The sequence below is a fragment of the Chionomys nivalis genome, chromosome 5 (assembly GCF_950005125.1).
Source record: "Chionomys nivalis chromosome 5, mChiNiv1.1, whole genome shotgun sequence".
In the NCBI taxonomy this organism is placed as follows: Eukaryota; Metazoa; Chordata; class Mammalia; order Rodentia; family Cricetidae; genus Chionomys; species Chionomys nivalis.
In genome coordinates this window covers 100779774-100797593 of record NC_080090.1, presented here as the reverse complement: position 1 = coordinate 100797593, position 17820 = coordinate 100779774, and the positions used below count along the sequence as shown (strand labels likewise).

Sequence of the window (17820 nt, the reverse complement as noted above, 5' to 3'; positions counted from 1 at the left end):
GGCTGGCCTGGAACTTGGTTGGAGTCCTACTTTGCCAGCCTCTTGTGTATCATCACACCTGGTTATGTGGGGAGGGAGGGAGGGAGGGAGGGAGGGAGGGAGGGAGGGAGGGAGGGAGAGAGAGAGAGAGAGAGAGAGAGAGAGAGAGAGATATTGTGTGTGTGTGTGTGTGTGTTTGTGTTTCTGCATACTTCCACAAGTGGCATTGGGTTTGTGAGAATTTACCTTAAAAGCCAGTGTTCACCTGAGGTGGGTGCTAGATGGCTGAGGCATTTAGGAGGTTCTCCTTGGTTTTCTCTCTAACTCTTGTGTATGCTTCCTGAGGGACTGTCCAGGTAGGAGCCTCCACCCTGGGTTTCAGTGTTTGTTGTCCCAAAGCTAGTTTTGCTGAACCTTGGCTGACTTGGTCACAGATAGGCCGTGAGGCCCTGGCGAGTGCAGACCAAGGCTCTTGACATTGCTATGATGGCTCTGTAGTAATGTCCTGGTAGTGAGGAGACTCCAGCCTGGATGCTGTTAGCCAGTGTGGTTTGCACCTTGAGCCCCCGCTCAGCAGTCTGTCTTTAATGAAAAATCAGTGTTGGGGATGGAGCTGGAACTCATTTGGTGTGGAGGAAACGCTGGGTTTGGTCTTCAGCACCTGGTGTGGTGGCACCTGTGATTCTAGCATTCTGGAGGTGGAAGAGGATCAAGAAGTTTAAGATATGTAGCAAGTTAAAGGCTAGCCCAAACTAAAGGAGATATGATCAAAAAATTTTAAAAAAAGAAAAAGCAAGGCTGCCTGTGAGCCTGGTTTTATCATTGTGAAATGTCTTCTCATGAGTATAGAATAAAAAGAAAAGGGCCGTTTAGTCCAGACAAGCCTGCTCTTTAATGTGTGCACTCTGGGGAGCAACTTCCTTAACTTCCCTAAGCCCTGTTTCCTTGATGCAGAAGGGAGCTAGGGCTCAACACCAGTGATGGACCTGTGATGACTGGGATGAGGGTCATCTCTGCAAGGGGACTGTATGTTTATGTGCACGTAAATATGTATGTGTGTGTGCATCTGTGTGCACGTGGAAACCAGAAGTTGATGCCAGGTGTCTTCCGCTCACTGACTTGGTGAGACTGGCGGCCAGTGCTCTCTAGTGAAGTTTCTGTCTCATCTCCAGCACTGGGATTAGAGGCATGCCCTGCCACACGAGTTTTCATGTGGGTGTTGGGACTTGAGTATGCTTGCATGGCAAGCACTTCTGTACCTTCCTACTGGGAAAACCCAGGCCATGATTTTCTTCCTAAGTGGGTAACAACCTGTGTATTCAGGTTGTACCCCTGAATGTGCCCCTCTGGCTGGGATTCAATTGATTCTGATCCAACTGCAGCTTCCTAGGTACAGAATTACTGTAAGGAGTGTGGCCTGGTCACCTTGTCCTTTCCTTAGGCTGGAACTCTTGGGTATCTTAGAAATTTCCTTGCACTGGGACAAAAATTCCTGACAAGAAGTGTCTTAAGGAAGGGTTTATCTCAGCTCACAATTCAAGGAGGTACAGTCTATCACTGTGTAGAAGCCACAGCAGCCAGAGCGTGAGGCATCCAGTTAGGATGCAGGATGCAGAGATGGATGCTGAGCTCAGCTCCCTTTCTCCCTTATAGTCAGCCCAGGACCCCGGCCCATGGGATGCTGATGTGTAGAGTGGGTCTTCTCACCTCAATTAGCTTGACGTAGAAACTTGCTCCTAGACATGCGCAGAGGTTTGTTTCCATGGTGATTGTAAATCCTACCAAGCTGAATCGTTGCAAGGGTAGCCCTTTTTGTTTTTTGCTGCAGACCACACATGTAGAGTTATTGTTGCCTGAACAGTGTAGTGAAGTGGGGAGCTGCGGGCTGTGTTGCTGCCGCCCCAGCTCCTGGTCGCCTAGCTAGCTTATGCCCCAAAATAACAACACACAAACTGTATTCTTTTAAACACTGCTTGGCCCATTCGCTCTAGGCCTTACTGGCTAATTCTCATATCCTGATCAACCCATCTCTAATAATCTGTGTAGCATCAGTCTTACCGGGAAAGATTCTGACCTGGCGGCTTGCTTCATTGTGTCTGCTCTGGAGAGGAGCGACATCGCGTCTGAGCTCACTTCCTCTTCCTCCCAGCATTCTGTTCTGTTTACTCCGCCTATCTAAATTCTGCCCTATCAGATGGGCCAAGACAGTTTCTTTATTGACCAATGAAATCCCACATCAGTGTAGTCATCTAAACTTCCCATGCAGTAACAGGTGAGTTCAAGAGACATTGTGAGAGATAGATCTTAAGTTTGTCTGATTCAGGCAGTCACACACCTGCTGGAATGTAGGCACCTTGTAGGTAGGCTCTGGAATCTTCTTCATGTCCCTGGAAGTTCGCATGTTCATCTACCATCTCTTTTCCATTACAGCAACAGCTCACCTACGCACCCAGTGGAGCCCTTACCCCTGGGCAGTGATGTAAGTGTGCGTGGGTATTGGCTCGCTGGTGGTCCCTCTGGCTCTGTGACCATGTTGAGCCTTCTCTCTCTCACTCACAGCACCTGCTCCCCTCAGCCTCTATCCAGGATGCCCAGCAGTGGCTGCACCGCAACCGCTTCTCACAGTTCTGCCGGCTCTTCGCCAGCTTCTCGGGTGAGCATTGTGGAGTTAGGGTCCCGTGGGCCCGTGGCTTTGTGGATTCCCTTTCTCACAGCTTGTGCTATGACATTTTTGGCCCTAGACAATCCTTGTCAAGTTCAGTTTGGGGGCTGTGGAGTGACTGTACTCAGATCCTCTCACCTTGGTGCGCCTGGGCTGTGCCGTGCCCAGGTAGGGCTCTCTGTACTAGTTACTTTTCCCTCGGTGTGCCAGAACACCTAACGAAAGCAGCTGAAGTGGGGGTCATATTTTATCTCACAGTTCGAAGATAGAGTTCAAGGCGGGGAAGTCGAGGCAGCAAGAGTGTGAGGCAGCTGCTCATACATAGGTCATCATCCACAGCCTAGAAACCAAGATGGACGCTGGAGCTCAGCTCCCTTCCTCTCTTTATTCAGTCCAGAAGCCCAGACCATGGGTTGGTGCTGCCCACGTTCAGGGTGGATCTGCCCACCTCTGTTAACCAAATCTATAAACTCCTCACAAACTTGCCCAGAGGCTTGTTAGATCCTGTCACATTGGCGGTATTAAAAACCACAGGCCCTCTTAGCCAGTCAGGGCAGTGCATACCTGTCATGCAGGCCCTGACGTTGTACGGCTGTGACCTCCTGGGGTTGTTTAGCCTTATGCCATTTCTCTCCGTGGAATGTCTAGTGCCCACTGAGGGTGGGGCTGGACCTACTTTGCCCCAACCCTGCTGTGGGGTCTGCAGGTGTATGCCGTGTAAATGGTGCTGCTGTCTCCACTTAGGTGCTGACCTGCTGAAAATGTCTAGAGATGATTTGGTCCAGGTTTGTGGCCCTGCGGATGGGATTCGACTCTTCAATGCCATCAAAGGCAGGTAGGTGCCGGTTGTAGAGAAGCCAGCCAAAGACTGGCTACGGTGCTGCCTGTGTATAGCAAGAAACCCCAACCAGCCTTTTGAACTGTGGTGTGCCTGCTGGTGGGGCCAGCTGATGGAAGGAGTCCCTCCGTACCCCAGCACTGGAGGGGGTAAATGCTGGAGGAGGCGGTGGAAGGGTGGATAGTGAAGGAGATGCCATGTGGAGATCACGCGACGCCGGGCTCCGTGGTCCTCACAAACACCTCAGTAGTAGTTCCTTTTCTCTTTGCCTCTACAATGCTTGGCGAAGGCAGCTTATGAAAAGGAAGGTTTATTTTGGCTCATGGTTTGAAGGTACAGTGCCACGTCCAGCACAGCTTAAAGGGACGGACCAGACTGGGGCCGCTAGGGAATGAAGAAAGGACAGATACACATACAGGAAAGCCAGGCTTGGAAAGACTAGGCTCCCTGATGGAGGAAGGCTCAGTATGTTTATTAGAGCTGAACATGGAGGTGGGTTATTGCATGCAGCTGAACAAGGGTTAGTGCGTACAGATAAACAGGAAGGAGGTTTTACGGTGCACAGCTGAGGAAGGATGATTTAGCTAACTTCAGTGGGAACAGTCTCTGTAGGGGAGCAGTCTTCAGGCTGTAAACATCAAGGGGGTGGAGCCATGGTGTTTGTTGGAAGACACCCGTTGTTTGTCCCAGCCTCCCAGAACCAAAATAACCACACAGAAACTGTATTTAAAACACTGCTTGGTCCATTAGCTCTAGCTTCTTATTGGCTAACTCTTACATCTTAGTTTAACCCATTTCTAGTAATCTGTGTATCGCTACGAGGCTGCTGTTTATACTGTGGCATCTGTGTTGACTCTCTGACCCCCCCTTCTTTTCTCTCTGACCAGTCCAGTCCTCCCCTCCTAGCTCTGCTCCACCCTACCCTGCTCTGCTGTAGGCTCACAGAAGTTCCTTTATTAACCAATGATATTCACAGCATACAGAGGGGAATCCCACATCACATGGTGGATGTTTTCTGAACTCACTATCAGTTTTCACACATGGACTCTGAGCCCCACTCCAGGGCAAGGCTTTGCCGTTTTCCCATGGGTCTGAGGCTTGGGTCCTTGTTATGGCCAGCTAGTGGCAACAAAACACATTCACTCAGGGCTTCCTCTGCTCCTCACAGTACATCAAGGAAGTCATGGCTGCAGTAGCGGGAGGTGGCTGGTTACATTATGTCTTTAAAGTCAGGAAACAGGAAGAGAAGAACGTTCAATTGCTTTCTTCTTTGTGTGGGGTAGGAGACCCTGGTTCATGAGATGATGCTGCCTACATTTATAGTGGGGCTTCTCACCTCACTGACACCAATCTAGAAACTCCCTCCCTCACAGAAGTTTGTCCCCTTCATGATTCTAGTCCCGAAATTAATATTAACTATCACAACCTCCCTCTCCTCCATTGGACCCAGAGCCTGTGGATCTTGGCCTTTAGTCAGTAGCGCAGAGTCTGGACACTTGCAGAGTCTTGGCTGAGAGCAGACTCCCCAGGGGTGGGGTATGGCCTTGAAAAACCACAGTGCAATTTTCAAGGTGATGCTGTCTGATAGAACTCCCCACCACCATGGAAATGAAATGTTCTATGCCAGTCCAGAAACCTGGCCATGTGGGACCCTGTGCTGTGACACTAGAGTTCACATCACAGTCAAACCCAATTTAAGTTCTTACTGAGATTTTGTGCTCCTTATTCTTTCTGGTGCTGAGACTGGAACCCAGAGCTTGTGTATGCCAACATGTGCTGGGTTGTTGAGCTGCTCCTGAGCCCTGAAGTTCAAACCAAATAGCCAGCTGGAGACAGCACAGTTGTGGAGTGAGGGAACACAGTTGAGGAGGAGCCATAGATCTGCCTCCTAGGAGCTGTGCAATGAAAAAAAAAAATAGTTTCCACAAACATCCACCAGCGCTAAATTCTATCCCGGGAGACCATGAGAAGCACTCTGCACCCCTAACACCTGCTTTCTCTAAATCCCTCCACACTCCAAATTCTACTCAAGGTCCCAGAACATTCTAGAGCATTCCAGAACATTCCAGAGCATTCCAGAACATTCTAGAGCAACAGCCTATCCTATTTGTGAATTATTTTCTTTTCTTTTGTTAGGAATGTGAGGCCAAAGATGACCATCTATGTCTGTCAGGAGATGGAGCAGAATCGACTACCCTTGCCGCAGGAGCAGGATGGCAGCAGGGACAATAGCCTGTGTGGTAAGTGGGGCAGAGCCTGCAGCTGTCTCCTGAGTCTGTTCAGTTTCTGCTCTCGGTGTTTTAGTTACTTTTCTTCAAGCAACAGCAACTTCAGGAAGGAAGTCTGTTATGACTCACAGTCTGGGGGCACAGTCCATGTGGCAGATGCACCAGGTCACGTGGCATCCACGGCAACGAAACAGCAATGAATTCTGGTGCTCAGTTGGCTGGCTCCCCAGCATGCACTAATAATTGTCTTTAAATATCCTTCTGCCACCCAGTAACCCCTGGAAGGTGACATGGCGCTCTCTCCTCCTGTGGTGCAGGCTGTGTGCCCTCCAGGCACCGCATCTGAATTCCGTTGCTCCTCTAGGCCTCCTCCCCCCTAGCTGGGTGCGTTGGGGTCTGGTTGGGTCTGTGCCCTTGAGAGACAAAACCAGCCAGACTACGCTCACCTGTCAGTAGGCTCTACCAGCCTCCTCAGCTTCCAGCAGAATCCATGGCTCTGGGCATGAGCATCCTCCCACGGAAGCTTCTCATGATGGGACAGGTTCTTGTTCCTTTAATGGCCCCTTAAAGAAGGCACTTGCTCCTCCTCCTCTCCAGTGTACCACGCCATCTTCCTGGAAGAGCTGACCACCCTGGAGCTGATCGAGAAGATCGCCAGCCTGTACAGCATGCCCCCGCAGCACATCCACCGGGTTTATCGGCAGGGCCCCACTGGCATCCATGTGGTGGTGAGCAATGAGGTGAGCTGACCTGACCCTCGGGAGGAACCCCAGATCCCCACATAGTAGCAGACTATGGCAGTGGTTCTCAACCTGTGGGTCACAGCCCCTCTATCATCAAACAGCTGCCTCCAAGAGTTATGATTCATGATAGTAGCAAAATTACAGTTATGAAGTGACAGCGAGATAATTTTGTGGTTGGGGGTCACCCACAGCATAAGGAACTGCATTATATAGGATGGCAGTGTTAGGCAGGTTGAAAAGGCCGGAGAGTCCATTGGTCAGGGCATCTCAGTGTTTTCTACGCGTGTGGCTTGCTCAAAGCTGGGTCTGTAACAGCCGCCTGCAGTGCAAGGGATGTTCTGACCACGACTGCGTCTAAAGGGCTGCCACGTCGACGTCGCAAGACTTTTCCTGGGGAAACATGAACAAATGTCTTCTCCCCTGAGATAGGGCATCAACCACAGACTAAAGTAACAATTCCAGGACTGATTAATTTATTAATTAGGTTCACTTAACAGGAGTGTAGGTGGCCCCAGAGTCTCTCTTTCAGTTACCCTTCCAAACTAATTACATAAACCTGGGAGGGAGCTGTAGGAAGAATCAGCTTCGTGTGAGGAGCCAAGAACCCTTCTCCTGCCCTCCCTCTATAAGGGACTGGCAACAAGCCCCATAGTTAAACACATTTTATTACATGTATTTCTTTATTTTGTGAGGGGTGCCGGGTGGGTGAGTGGGTGCCCGAGTGCCACTGCACACAGAGATGAGAGGACGGCTTGCTGGATCAGATCTCCTTCCACCACGTGCTACCTAGAGATCGGGGGGGGGCGGGGGGGCGGCAAATACCATTATTAGCTCAGCCATCTCCAGGGCCCAATAGGCTTGTTCTTGCTCAACACAGTCCCATGGAAGGAAGCTGGAAGTAGCTGCTAGCAGAAGGTCTAGGAAGTCAACAGAGTCCTGTTGGAACCTTGCCCCAGCCCTTCGGGGAGAGATGCCCACCAAATTGGGCATCTCTTGCCCACGATGGATCAGATAATCTTAAGGTTGTGGCATCCTGGATCTTCCTTCCACTGACTGTTCAGAATTGTTAGCTTTCTGGCACTGTAGCAAATACCTGGGATCGCAAACCTAAGAAGAAAGGTTCAGTCTGGGGGAAGGCTCGGTAAAGAGCTCATCTGAAGTGTGAGCACCTGGATTCAGTCTCCTGAACCCATATCAACAGCTGGACACGGTGTATACTCCAGTGTAATCTCAGTGCCCGAGTGAAGATAAACACACACACACACACACACGACTCTGCTTCACAGTTTGAGAGATTTTGGTCTGGCAGTTTCCTGTTATTGGGGCCTGGTGGTGATATTAGCCCGTCATGGTAGGAGAGTGACTGAGCAAATTGTTCTCACTATGACCAAGAAGGGGGTGAGGGCGGGGGCACAGGTCCCCATATCCCGTTCAACACTAAGTCTTATTTATTGGGCTCCACCCAGAGGCCAAGACCAAGCATTCAACACTGGGACCTCAGGGAGACACTGCAGATCCAAACCAGCCAATGCTGCTGCTGGTGGTGGTGCTGGTGGTGTGTATGTGTGTTTGTGTGTGTGTGTGTGTGTACACGTACACTGAAGTCCTCACTAGGATCCCATGTCACACATAGGAAACTGAGGCACAGACACTGAGAGGTTGCCCACCGATGTGACAGCTGAGATGGGGTGGAGATCTGGTGGAAACCCAGAGAAGCAGCTGTTGGAGGACTGGGCAAGAAAGAGAGTCAGCCTCTTGAGGAATGGGAGCTGTAGTTTGGTTTGGTTTTGCTTTTGTTTTGTGACAAAGTCTCCTTATGAAATTCTAGTCATCCTGAAACTCGTGGTGCAGACCAGGCTCGCCTTGAGTTGTAACAGGGCTCTGCTTGCCTCTGCTTCCTGAGGGCCAGGGTCACAGAAGTGTGTCACAGGCCCAGCTTAATGGAGTTACACTTCTTCGTTCTGTTCTGACTTCAGTGTAGAGCTCTGACCAGCCCAGCACTCACTGTGTAGACACGGCTAGCCGTGATCGCGCTGCGGTCTTCCTGCCACTGCCTTGTGGGCACTGAAACTGCAGCCATGTGCCACCGCCACCAAGTCTAGCTTAAAGCAGCTTCCATTTCAGAGAAAACGAAAATGGTACCAGAAGTTCCTGCCTCTAGAGCTGACTAAGATGAGCGAGGCGGGTGGAAGGCCCTGGAGTGGTAGACCGCGCAGTGGAGTAGAAGACATGCCACTTTGTGCCTCAAAGAGAATTGCTTGTTTGAGACAGGATCTGTAGCCCAGGCTGGCCTTGACTTTCTGGTTTTCCCACCTCCACCTCCCTAGTGCTGGTGTACTAGAGTGTTGGGATTACACCTGGTTTCTGTAGCCCTGGAGACGGAACCCAGGGCTTTGTACTTGCTAGCTAAGCAAGCGCTCTAGCAATGGAGCCACATCCACAGGCCCCCGAAGATTTCTTTTTGAGAAGATAAAAACATTGAGTGTAAATGCTTTGCAACTTCCCAAGTCCCCGAGGAAGTCCCTCCCCCACTTGCCCGGTGCCCTCAGCCGCAGGCCGTTAAGCAAGTGAAGCAGAGAACAGACCTCAAACGCCACCTTGGCTAAGTAGGCCATTCTCATTCCCCCAAGTCTCCTTCCCACTCAACCCGAATCAATTTGGAAACCTTCAGCTCAGAATTACCCAGAGCGCTGGAAGCAGCCTGGCCAGCAAGGAGCCAGCCCCTGGGGTGCAAGGGCACTCAATTAAACAAGGGAGTTACTGATTAAGCCCTTGTGGGCCCTGGCTTTTTCATGCCCAAGTGGCTGGGCGGCCAAGAGTCCGAGCTGGAGCAGGCTGAGGTATAGAATAAATGTTCTTCACGCACCATTAGGCCCTGCAGGGAGGGGCAGGGTCGACAGGTGGGTGCATTTGTAGGATTTGAGGCAGTAGTCCAGAGCGGGCAATAAAAAGTGGGTTGCTTTTTTGTTTGTTTTAATTGAAAGGGGCTTTGCTACCCTGTTGGGTTTGGCGCGCATGTTTATGTATATGTCTATATTTTACCTATTTCTGGAGTATATATTGGGAAATGCAGCATACACATGCAAAGATTTCATAAAATTAATCTTGTTTTTAAATCTGTTTTTACATGTGTGTGTACGTGTTCATGCAGGTATTTGTATGCTGTGGGGAATGTGTGTGTGTGTGTGTGTGTGTATGGAGATCATAGGACAGTATGTGTGAGTGGTTTCTCTCCCTCCTCTGTGGGTTCTGTGAATCAAACTCAGGTCTTCAGGCTCACACAGCAGGTGCTTGACCCACCTCACTGACACACTTTTATAAGTATCCAAGTCCATGTACCCAGTTTACTAGACTATGATGGTTATAAACCCCTCTGTAGGCTTGGATCATCTTTGACCTTTGCCTGTTCATGTGTATTGTATAGCAATCATTTCTTCTTTTCTCCATAACTGGAAGGATGGTCCTTGGCTGTTGTTCCTTGGGCACCACCCACCATTGCCTTGGAGACAGGATCTCTTCAAGCCGTAGAGCTGGCCAAGTAGGCTGTGATGGCTGCTCAGGGAAGCTGAGCAATCCTCTTGTCTCCATCTGCCCAGCCCAGAGTTACAAGCCCACGGCATCATGCCTGTTTTATTTGGTGGGTTTTTAACCTGCGTTCTGGGAATTAAACTCCTGCAAAGCAAGCATGCTACCAACGGCCCATGTCCTCAGGCCAGTAGGCCGCTTTCTTCTGCCTACTTTAAAACCTACAGGTTGGAGTAGCCATGCTTTCCTCCAGGGCATTCCCCATTATTTCACTCTTAACGTATGCTTTTGATTCATGAATGCTGATGTGTGTAGCTGAGGCTCCCTCTGCCTCTTGAGTGCCATGATTGCTTAGATCCCGCTTGGCTCACACTCCTGCCACTGGCAATGCCAGGGATGGTATGAGCTTTATTCATCATAGTGTTGCTCTCAGTGTTCTTCAGCATGTTCTGAGGGTGCACATGTGGAGGGGTTTGTCTAGTTCTCCATGCCTGTTTCTGTGCTTAGTTTTTAAAAATCGATTTTTGTTGTAACATAAAACCTTCCTTTAGTCCAGTACAGAGAGTAGATGTCCCAGCAAATAAACAAGTGTTCTGTCTTTTACTAACCTTTGTCTTGTGCCCGTGGCATGCGGAGGTCAGAGGAGCCTGGTGCTGCTCTGGTGCCATCCTCAGGCTCACACAGGACTGACCGGGCTGCCTCTGCAGCCCCTCTAGCCTGCAGTGCTGTGAAGACACCATTGAGAAGAACGTGTCTCTCTTTTCCCTTTCAGATGGTTCAGAATTTCCAAGATGAGTCTTGCTTTATGCTCAGCACGTTGAAAGGTAAGCCCCTCCCTGCTTTCCTGACTGAAGTGTGGTCTGTGTTCCCTGTTGTCAGAGGGTGGTGGGTGGCAGGTGGTATCTGCCTGGGCAGGGTCCCTCCACAAGATGCTGAACTTGGAGCAGCCTCTGGGAACAAGAAAAGCCCAAGCTTCCTCATACTTAGTCCGGGCCATGACTGGATGAGAGGCATCTCCAGGAAGGCCTGGGCATTTGTTCTCCGTGGCTATGGTGCTGGAGCTTTCATAGACAGTCTCTGGGAGCCCAAGCAAGGACTCCAATGGCAAGTAGAGGGAATCAGGGGCTTGGAGAGTCCATCGGAGCCAGATATCTTGAGATAGTGTCAGGATGCCTGTCCTCTGCTGAGAGTTAGCCTGCATATCAGGAGTGTGTAGGCTGGGGACTGAGGGCTGGCTCAGTGGATAGAGCACACATTGCTGTTGCGGGAAATCCAAATCTAGCTGCCTGCACCCATGTCTGGTGGGTCACACCCACTTGTTACTCAAGCTTTATGGGACCAAAGCCTATCTCTGGCCTCTGCACATACACACATACACATGCATAATTAAGCCTGAAACAAGTCTTAAAGAAAATAAAGAACAAGAGACGGGATACCAGACTATGTTGCCACCACTTCCTGCCCCATTCTGTGAATCTAGGCTATGTCAGTTAGCTGTCTGATACTGTGGAAATGCCCGAGATAAAAAACAGTGAAGACGGGTTTCTCTGGGCTCAGTTTCAGAGGTTTTAGCCCATGGTCAGTTGACCCTGTCACATTTGGGCCGATGGCAAGGCAGCCAAGGCAGCATGTGATGGTGTGAGGTTGGTGAACTGCTCTGCTTAAGGAGGAAGAGCTAAGACCCAATGTCTTCTCTGAGGTCACTTTCTCCCACTAGGCTCCACCCCTTCAAGGTCCCACCATCATTCACTAGTGCTATAGGCTGGAGACTAAACCTGTCCCGACATCAGCCCTATCCTGAATATAGCACAGACCTCAGCCTGAGCCATAGCACTCTGGAAAGCCGTAGTTTGCCTGTGCCTCCTCAGGCCTAGGGTCATGGTGAGAAGGCTCATTGTAAACACCAGAGTGCCTGCGAAGATCACTCAGTTGATAGAGTGCTAGCTAAGCGAGCCCAAAGATCCGAGTTCAGTCTCCAAGATCCATGTTTGTTTTTTAAAAATTGGAAATTAGAGGTGCATGCTTGTAACCAATCCCTGGATCCCTGGGGCTTACTGGCCAGGCAACCCAGCTTACCTGGTGAGTGAGCTCTAAACCACTGAGAGACCCTGTCTCCAAACACAAGATAGATAACACCTAAGGAACGACACCTGATACTGTCCTTTGACTTCTTCACAGGTGTGTACACACAATAATTAAGACAAATGCCTGATTGAAATCTCCGCTTCTATAAACATAATCTTCCTTGTGTAGCTATTTAAGTGGGTTTGTTTCTGTATTAATACATGCTTTCATGCCTTTTGGGACACCTAGATCCCACTGTACCCCGTGTCTTCCTGTGACACATGCCCACACCCAGTGTTTCTCTTGCAGCAGAGAGCAATGACGGCTACCACATCATCCTGAAGTGTGGACTCTGAGCAGCCGCGACGTGCATCTGTCCCCACCCCATGGACCCCTGGCTGTAGAAGTCACACCATTGTCAGCTGCTGTTTCACCTAAGGAGCTCAGACTAGGAGGGGCTCTGCCCAGACCAGGAAAGCTAACGACAGCCATGGACACCAAGTCTGCCATGCAGAAAGCCAGTGGCTGCCTTCTCCCTTCTCTTGGCTTTCAGCTTTCTAACAGTCACTCGTTCTGTTTCCCAGGCAGACGTGGGGGGCATACATCTCTTACACCCTGACCCTGTAGATGGCGGCTCCTCAGTTGGTGCCTCCCCTGTTCCGTACCTCCTTCTTGGGCCACTGGCTTCACGGCTAGCTCTGCCAACTAGGGACACCTGGCACAGCTCCCTTACCCTAATACTGCCGTCCCTTCCAGGTGACCCTGGTGGTGACCTCTCTCCTGTTCTTGGATGAATTACTAGGAATGGGGCTATTTATTTCGTGCCTTCCAACTCTTTCTCGGTTGCCTTGTTTCTAAGGATTTGCTCCAGTCAAACCTAGCAGCCTGTGCACGTTTCTGCCTTGCCATGGTAGATTCCACAGTGCACCTGTGTGACCTCTCGTGGGCACTGTGTTCAGTTCATTTTCTGTGCTATAATAAGATACCCTGACAAGGCAACTAAATGCAGCCAGGGCTTGTTTGGGCTCTTAGCGTGTTAAAGTCATAGATTCCATACACAAAGTATGTGGAGGGGAGAGAGAATTGCGTGTGAACAGGAAGTAGTACAATGTTACAAGCCCTCAGTACCCACCCCCAGTGTCATACGTCCTCAGACAACACCCCCAGCTGGGACCACATGTTCAAATACACGAGCCTATGGGATACATTTCTCATTCACACCACACCTTTTGCCCCATGTGACCTCTCACAGATGCTAATTAGGGCAGCAACTGCTTAGGAGGAGATAGCACAAAACTTGCTCACCAGCAAAGCGGGATGAGAACAAAATGATTCCTCTTGGGCTGCTACAGTGTAGAATACCGAAGAGGTGTAGATTGCATTGGATCCAGTGACCTTGACCATCAGTTTAGAAGTCTGGCTTGGAGTACAGCTCCTAGCAAGTATGCAATAATGGGTACCATCCCAGTGCTGCAGCAGGAGGGTTTGTGGAATTCCTTTTTTTTTTTTTTATTTTTTTTTATTTTTCAAGACAGGGTTTCTCTATTGAACAGTCCTAGTGGAACTAGCTCTTGTAGACCAGGCTGGCCTTGAACGCCTGCCTCTGCCTCCCAGTGTTGGGATTAAAGGCTTGTGCCACCACTGCCTGATGGAAGTCCCTTGAGACAGCCTTGGTTGGTCAGATCTCCTAGGGGAGGTGTCTTCTCTGCATTGTTCTAACTTAAGAGTGTCTTTTCCCAATTGTAGGTCTCTATTTAGGGTACTGTCTTGTTGCTATGTTTAAAAAAATTATTGATTTTTATTGAGCTCTACATTTTTCTTCTCTTCCTTCCTCTCCCCTCCCCTTCTACCCTCTCTCATGGTCCCCATGCTCCCAATTTACTCAGGAGATCCTGTCTTCTTCTACTTCCCATGTAGATTAGATCTATGTAAGTCTCTCTTAGTGTCTTCATTGTTGTCTAAATTCTCTGGGATTGTGGTTTGTAGGCTGGTTTTCTTTGCTTTATGTTTAAAAACCACCTATGAGTGAGTACATATGATAATTGTCTTTCCTTGTCTGGGTTACCTCACTCAATATGATGTTTTCTAGCTCCATCCATTTGTCTGCAAAATTCAAAATGTCATTATTTTTTTCTTCTGTGTAGTACTCCATTGTATAAATGTACCACATTTTCCTTATCCATTCTTCAGTCAAGAGGCATTTAGGTTGTTTCCGGGTTCTGGCTATGACAAACAAGGTTGAGCACATGCCCTTGTGGCACAATTGAGCATCCTTTGGGGATATACACAAAAGTGGTATTACTGGGTCTTGAGGAAGGTTGTTTCCTAATTTTCTGAGAAATTGCCAAACTGACATCCAAAGGGGTTGTACCAGCTTGCATTCCAACCAGCAATGCAGAAGTGTTCCCTTTTCCCCACAACCTCTCCAGCATAAGTTGTCATCAGTGTTTTTGATCTTGGCCATTCTTACAGGTGTAAGATGGAATCTCAGAGTTGTTTTGATTTGCGTTTCTCTCATGTAAGTCACCTTTCTTAACTATGGGGCATCTGAGGACTGGTAGTTGTGGTAGACTGAGGACTCCTTCCTAATCCACTTTCCCCAAAACATGGTGAGCCCTCTGATCACCAGAGCTCTTGTAGGATACACTTCTAGGCTCAAAGGTCATCAGGTTTTGGCAAACATGGTTTTATAGGCAGAGGAACTATTCTTACAGTGAGGCTGGGCTCTCTGTCTTTTGCGAGTGTGTGGGTGGGGCTGACAGCTTTATTTTACCTATTTACCTTCCCACCAGCAATGGATGGTTTGAGTTTCTCTGCCTCCTCACCCTACCTTAGCTGTGCTCTCTCTCCCTTTCCCTCCCTCCCTTTGGTGTAGAGTTCAGTCTGGCCTCTTAGTCACCAGGCAGAAGAGGGTAATAGAACTTGTGACCCTTCTAACTGTACCTGATTTATTCAGCACTGGATGGGATCCAGGGCTTTGTGCTTGCTAGGCAGGTGCTTTACCAACTAAGCTACTCTCCTTGAGTTGATCTTTTTGTTACAATATCCTGCAGGTATCTTGTATTTCTCGGATAGCTAATGATGTTCAACCAATCTCTTCACATGTGGATTGGTTATTATGTCTTTGAGGAAATATCTGTTCAGGTCCTTTGCCCATTTTTAAATTGTGCTGTGTTTTCATTGAATTGTCCAAATTTTTGGGAAATTCTAGGTGAGGCCCTTCATCGGTTTTGCTCCATTCTGAAGGTTGTCTTCACCATCTTAATGATGTCCCTTGAGGTGTACAAGCTTGTAACTTGGTTGGACTTGGTGGTATGCACCAGCACTCCCAATACTCAGAAAGCTGAGGCTCCCAAGCTCAAGGCCAGCTCAACCTACATAGTGAGACCCTGCCTCAAACAATTATCATTGTTATTTTAGTTTGTGATGACTGAGTTACCTACGTCTATTGTGCTTTTGATGTGGATGCTAAGAAACCATGACCTAATGCAAACTCAGGAAAATCAGTGTTTTCTTCTAAGAATTTTTGAAGTTTTAGTTGTAACTATGTTCTCTGTTTCAGTTTAAATTGGTTTTACATGTGTGGCATGTATGTGTGTGTCTTGGGGAGGGGTTCAGTTCCATCCTTTTGCTTGTGAGCATCTGCTTTTTTAATCCCTAATTACTGAAAGGCCTGGATTTTCCCATTGCTTGGTGCTTTTTCTGGAGGCCTCTGCTTCCTGGATCTCTCTGGGATGGTGTAGCTGCTGCTCTCTTCCTGGGTCTCTCTGGGATGGTGTAACTGCTGCTCTCTTCCTGGGTCTCTCTGGGATGGTGTAGCTGCTGCTCTCTTCCTGGATCTCTCTGGGATGGTGTAACTGCTGCTCTCTTCCTGGGTCTCTCTGGGATGGTGTAGCTGCTGCTCTCTTCCTGGATCTCTCTGGGATGGTGTAGCTGCTGCTCTCTTCCTGGGTCTCTCTGGGATGGTGTAGCTGCTGCTCTCTTTCTTCCTCCTTCTCGTCTGCATCTGAGGCTCCTGCTCTTACAGTCACCTCACTGCCCTGTGTTCTCTCTGTCCTTGTCAGCAGGGCTGGGTGACACTCCTCTGTTCTACCACGTTTCCTGGTGCACAACCTACCCTCCCTACTTCTAGAGGAAGGTCACAGCCAGTCATTTCCATGTTTCCACGTTTTCATCAAGAGGCAACTAAGTCACTTAGAATAATTAGGTCAGGGTCCGACACTGGAAGGAGCAGAACTAGATTTTGGGCCTCTGACTTTCAGCCCACCGAGGTATCTGTGGCCACTGTACCCAGGTGATAGTTCTACATGTGCCACGTGAACAGAGACTAAATTTTAACTCTGAGAAATGGGGGTGTTGACACCTTTCTTTCTGAGTTTCAAATCCGGTCTAAATGAAGAGCAAAAATGGCATTAGAAAGGGCAGGTGGTGTGGGAAGTTCCAAGTCTTGTCTTGGGCTCCGTGTTAGTTATTTTTCTCACTGTTGTGACAAAATGTCTGACATAAAGCAGCGTAAAGCAGGAAGGGCTTGTTCTGGCTCACGGTCTGAGTGTGCAGCCCATCCTGGCAGGGAAGGCACAGCGGCAGGAGCCCCAGCCCAGGGAGTCAGGGTGGGTCTTCCCACCTCAGTTAGCTAATCCAGAAAGCGCCTCACACACTTACCATGACCAAGAAGATGGTTTTCCCAAGGTAGGTTGCCTCTTCACGCTCTGGATGCCTGGCTTCTGATTTCCCCCAAACACAGGACTTGACTGCATAGTTTTTCTTGCTCTCGCTTAGTAAATTAAAAGGATAGAAATGAAAACCCCTCACAGACATACCCAGAGGTCTGTTTCCATGGTGATATCAAATCCCATCAAGTTGACAAGATGAATCATTGTGGGGGTCTAGAAAAAAGTCAGGTGTTGTCCTAGTGACCTCTTACCCAGTCTGCCTGGAGCCCCTTGAGCAGAGCTATTAACTTAAGAGATCCTTACCGAGGGAAAAAGCAGGAACCCACACGCTTGTCACTAGTTCCTAAGTCCAGCATTGCTTCAGGGGCTGGCCCAAGTGACTGAAGTTCTGAAAATCATTAACATGTTAGTGGAAGAAATAGAAAGCCTCTTTAGCTGCTGTCAGTGGAAAGTTAAGGTTGGTGGGGGCATGGGGAATTGAATGTGGGCACTCTCCTAGGTACACTGGAGGAAACGGGACCAAAAGTCAAGGGTCCCAGGCTGCATCATGAGTGACGGTTTTCCTTTATACAAGGTGAGTGGTATATCCCCTTGGTAGAGTGTTTGTCCCTGGGCTTGAACCCCAGCTCTGCCCCCACCCCCCAAATGAAATAAGAGGCACTGACTTGGAGACCTCAGAACCTGGAAACAATAGATGAATCTGAGTGGGGTCAAGGCCTTAGCATTGTTTCCCATTCATCAAAGTCAGGCAGTAGGCAGGTGAGGTGACCTTGGCTTGTCCTGGACGAACACAGTAGCACCAGTGCTGTGGCTGCTCGCCAACCCCCAGGCCTTCCCCACCGACTGCAGCTACATGAGTGTGTGCGCATGCTGGCACACACGTGTGAGGACCTCTGAACACGTGCTGCTGTCATCCAAGCTAGTCTACTTGGCCAGTATGGAAAGTTCTTACCCTTTTTCTCCTTCACTTCCCTTCTCTTTACCCCTTAAAGACAGGGCCACTGGGCCCGAGAACCAGTAAGATCTTGGGAAATACCCTGGTTCCCTGACAAGGCCAGTTCCCTTTATAAGCTCCCCAAATCCTACCAGTCTTAATGGAAGATTCTGC

At 49.2% G+C, this 17820-nt stretch overlaps 1 protein-coding gene across 1 annotated transcript in view; it reads left to right on the top strand.

The window, feature by feature from the left end:
* Tfcp2l1 (transcription factor CP2 like 1) overlaps positions 1 to 12395 on the top strand; it is a 50384-nt gene extending 37989 nt beyond the window's left edge. The window contains exons 9-15 of the mRNA XM_057770287.1: positions 2410 to 2458; positions 2539 to 2632; positions 3386 to 3476; positions 5616 to 5719; positions 6305 to 6447; positions 10748 to 10799; positions 12349 to 12395. Coding sequence (XP_057626270.1) covers positions 2410 to 2458; positions 2539 to 2632; positions 3386 to 3476; positions 5616 to 5719; positions 6305 to 6447; positions 10748 to 10799; positions 12349 to 12395 — 580 coding nt within the window. The remainder of the gene's footprint in view (positions 1 to 2409; positions 2459 to 2538; positions 2633 to 3385; positions 3477 to 5615; positions 5720 to 6304; positions 6448 to 10747; positions 10800 to 12348) is intronic.
* Positions 12396 to 17820: the final 5425 nt, after the last annotated feature.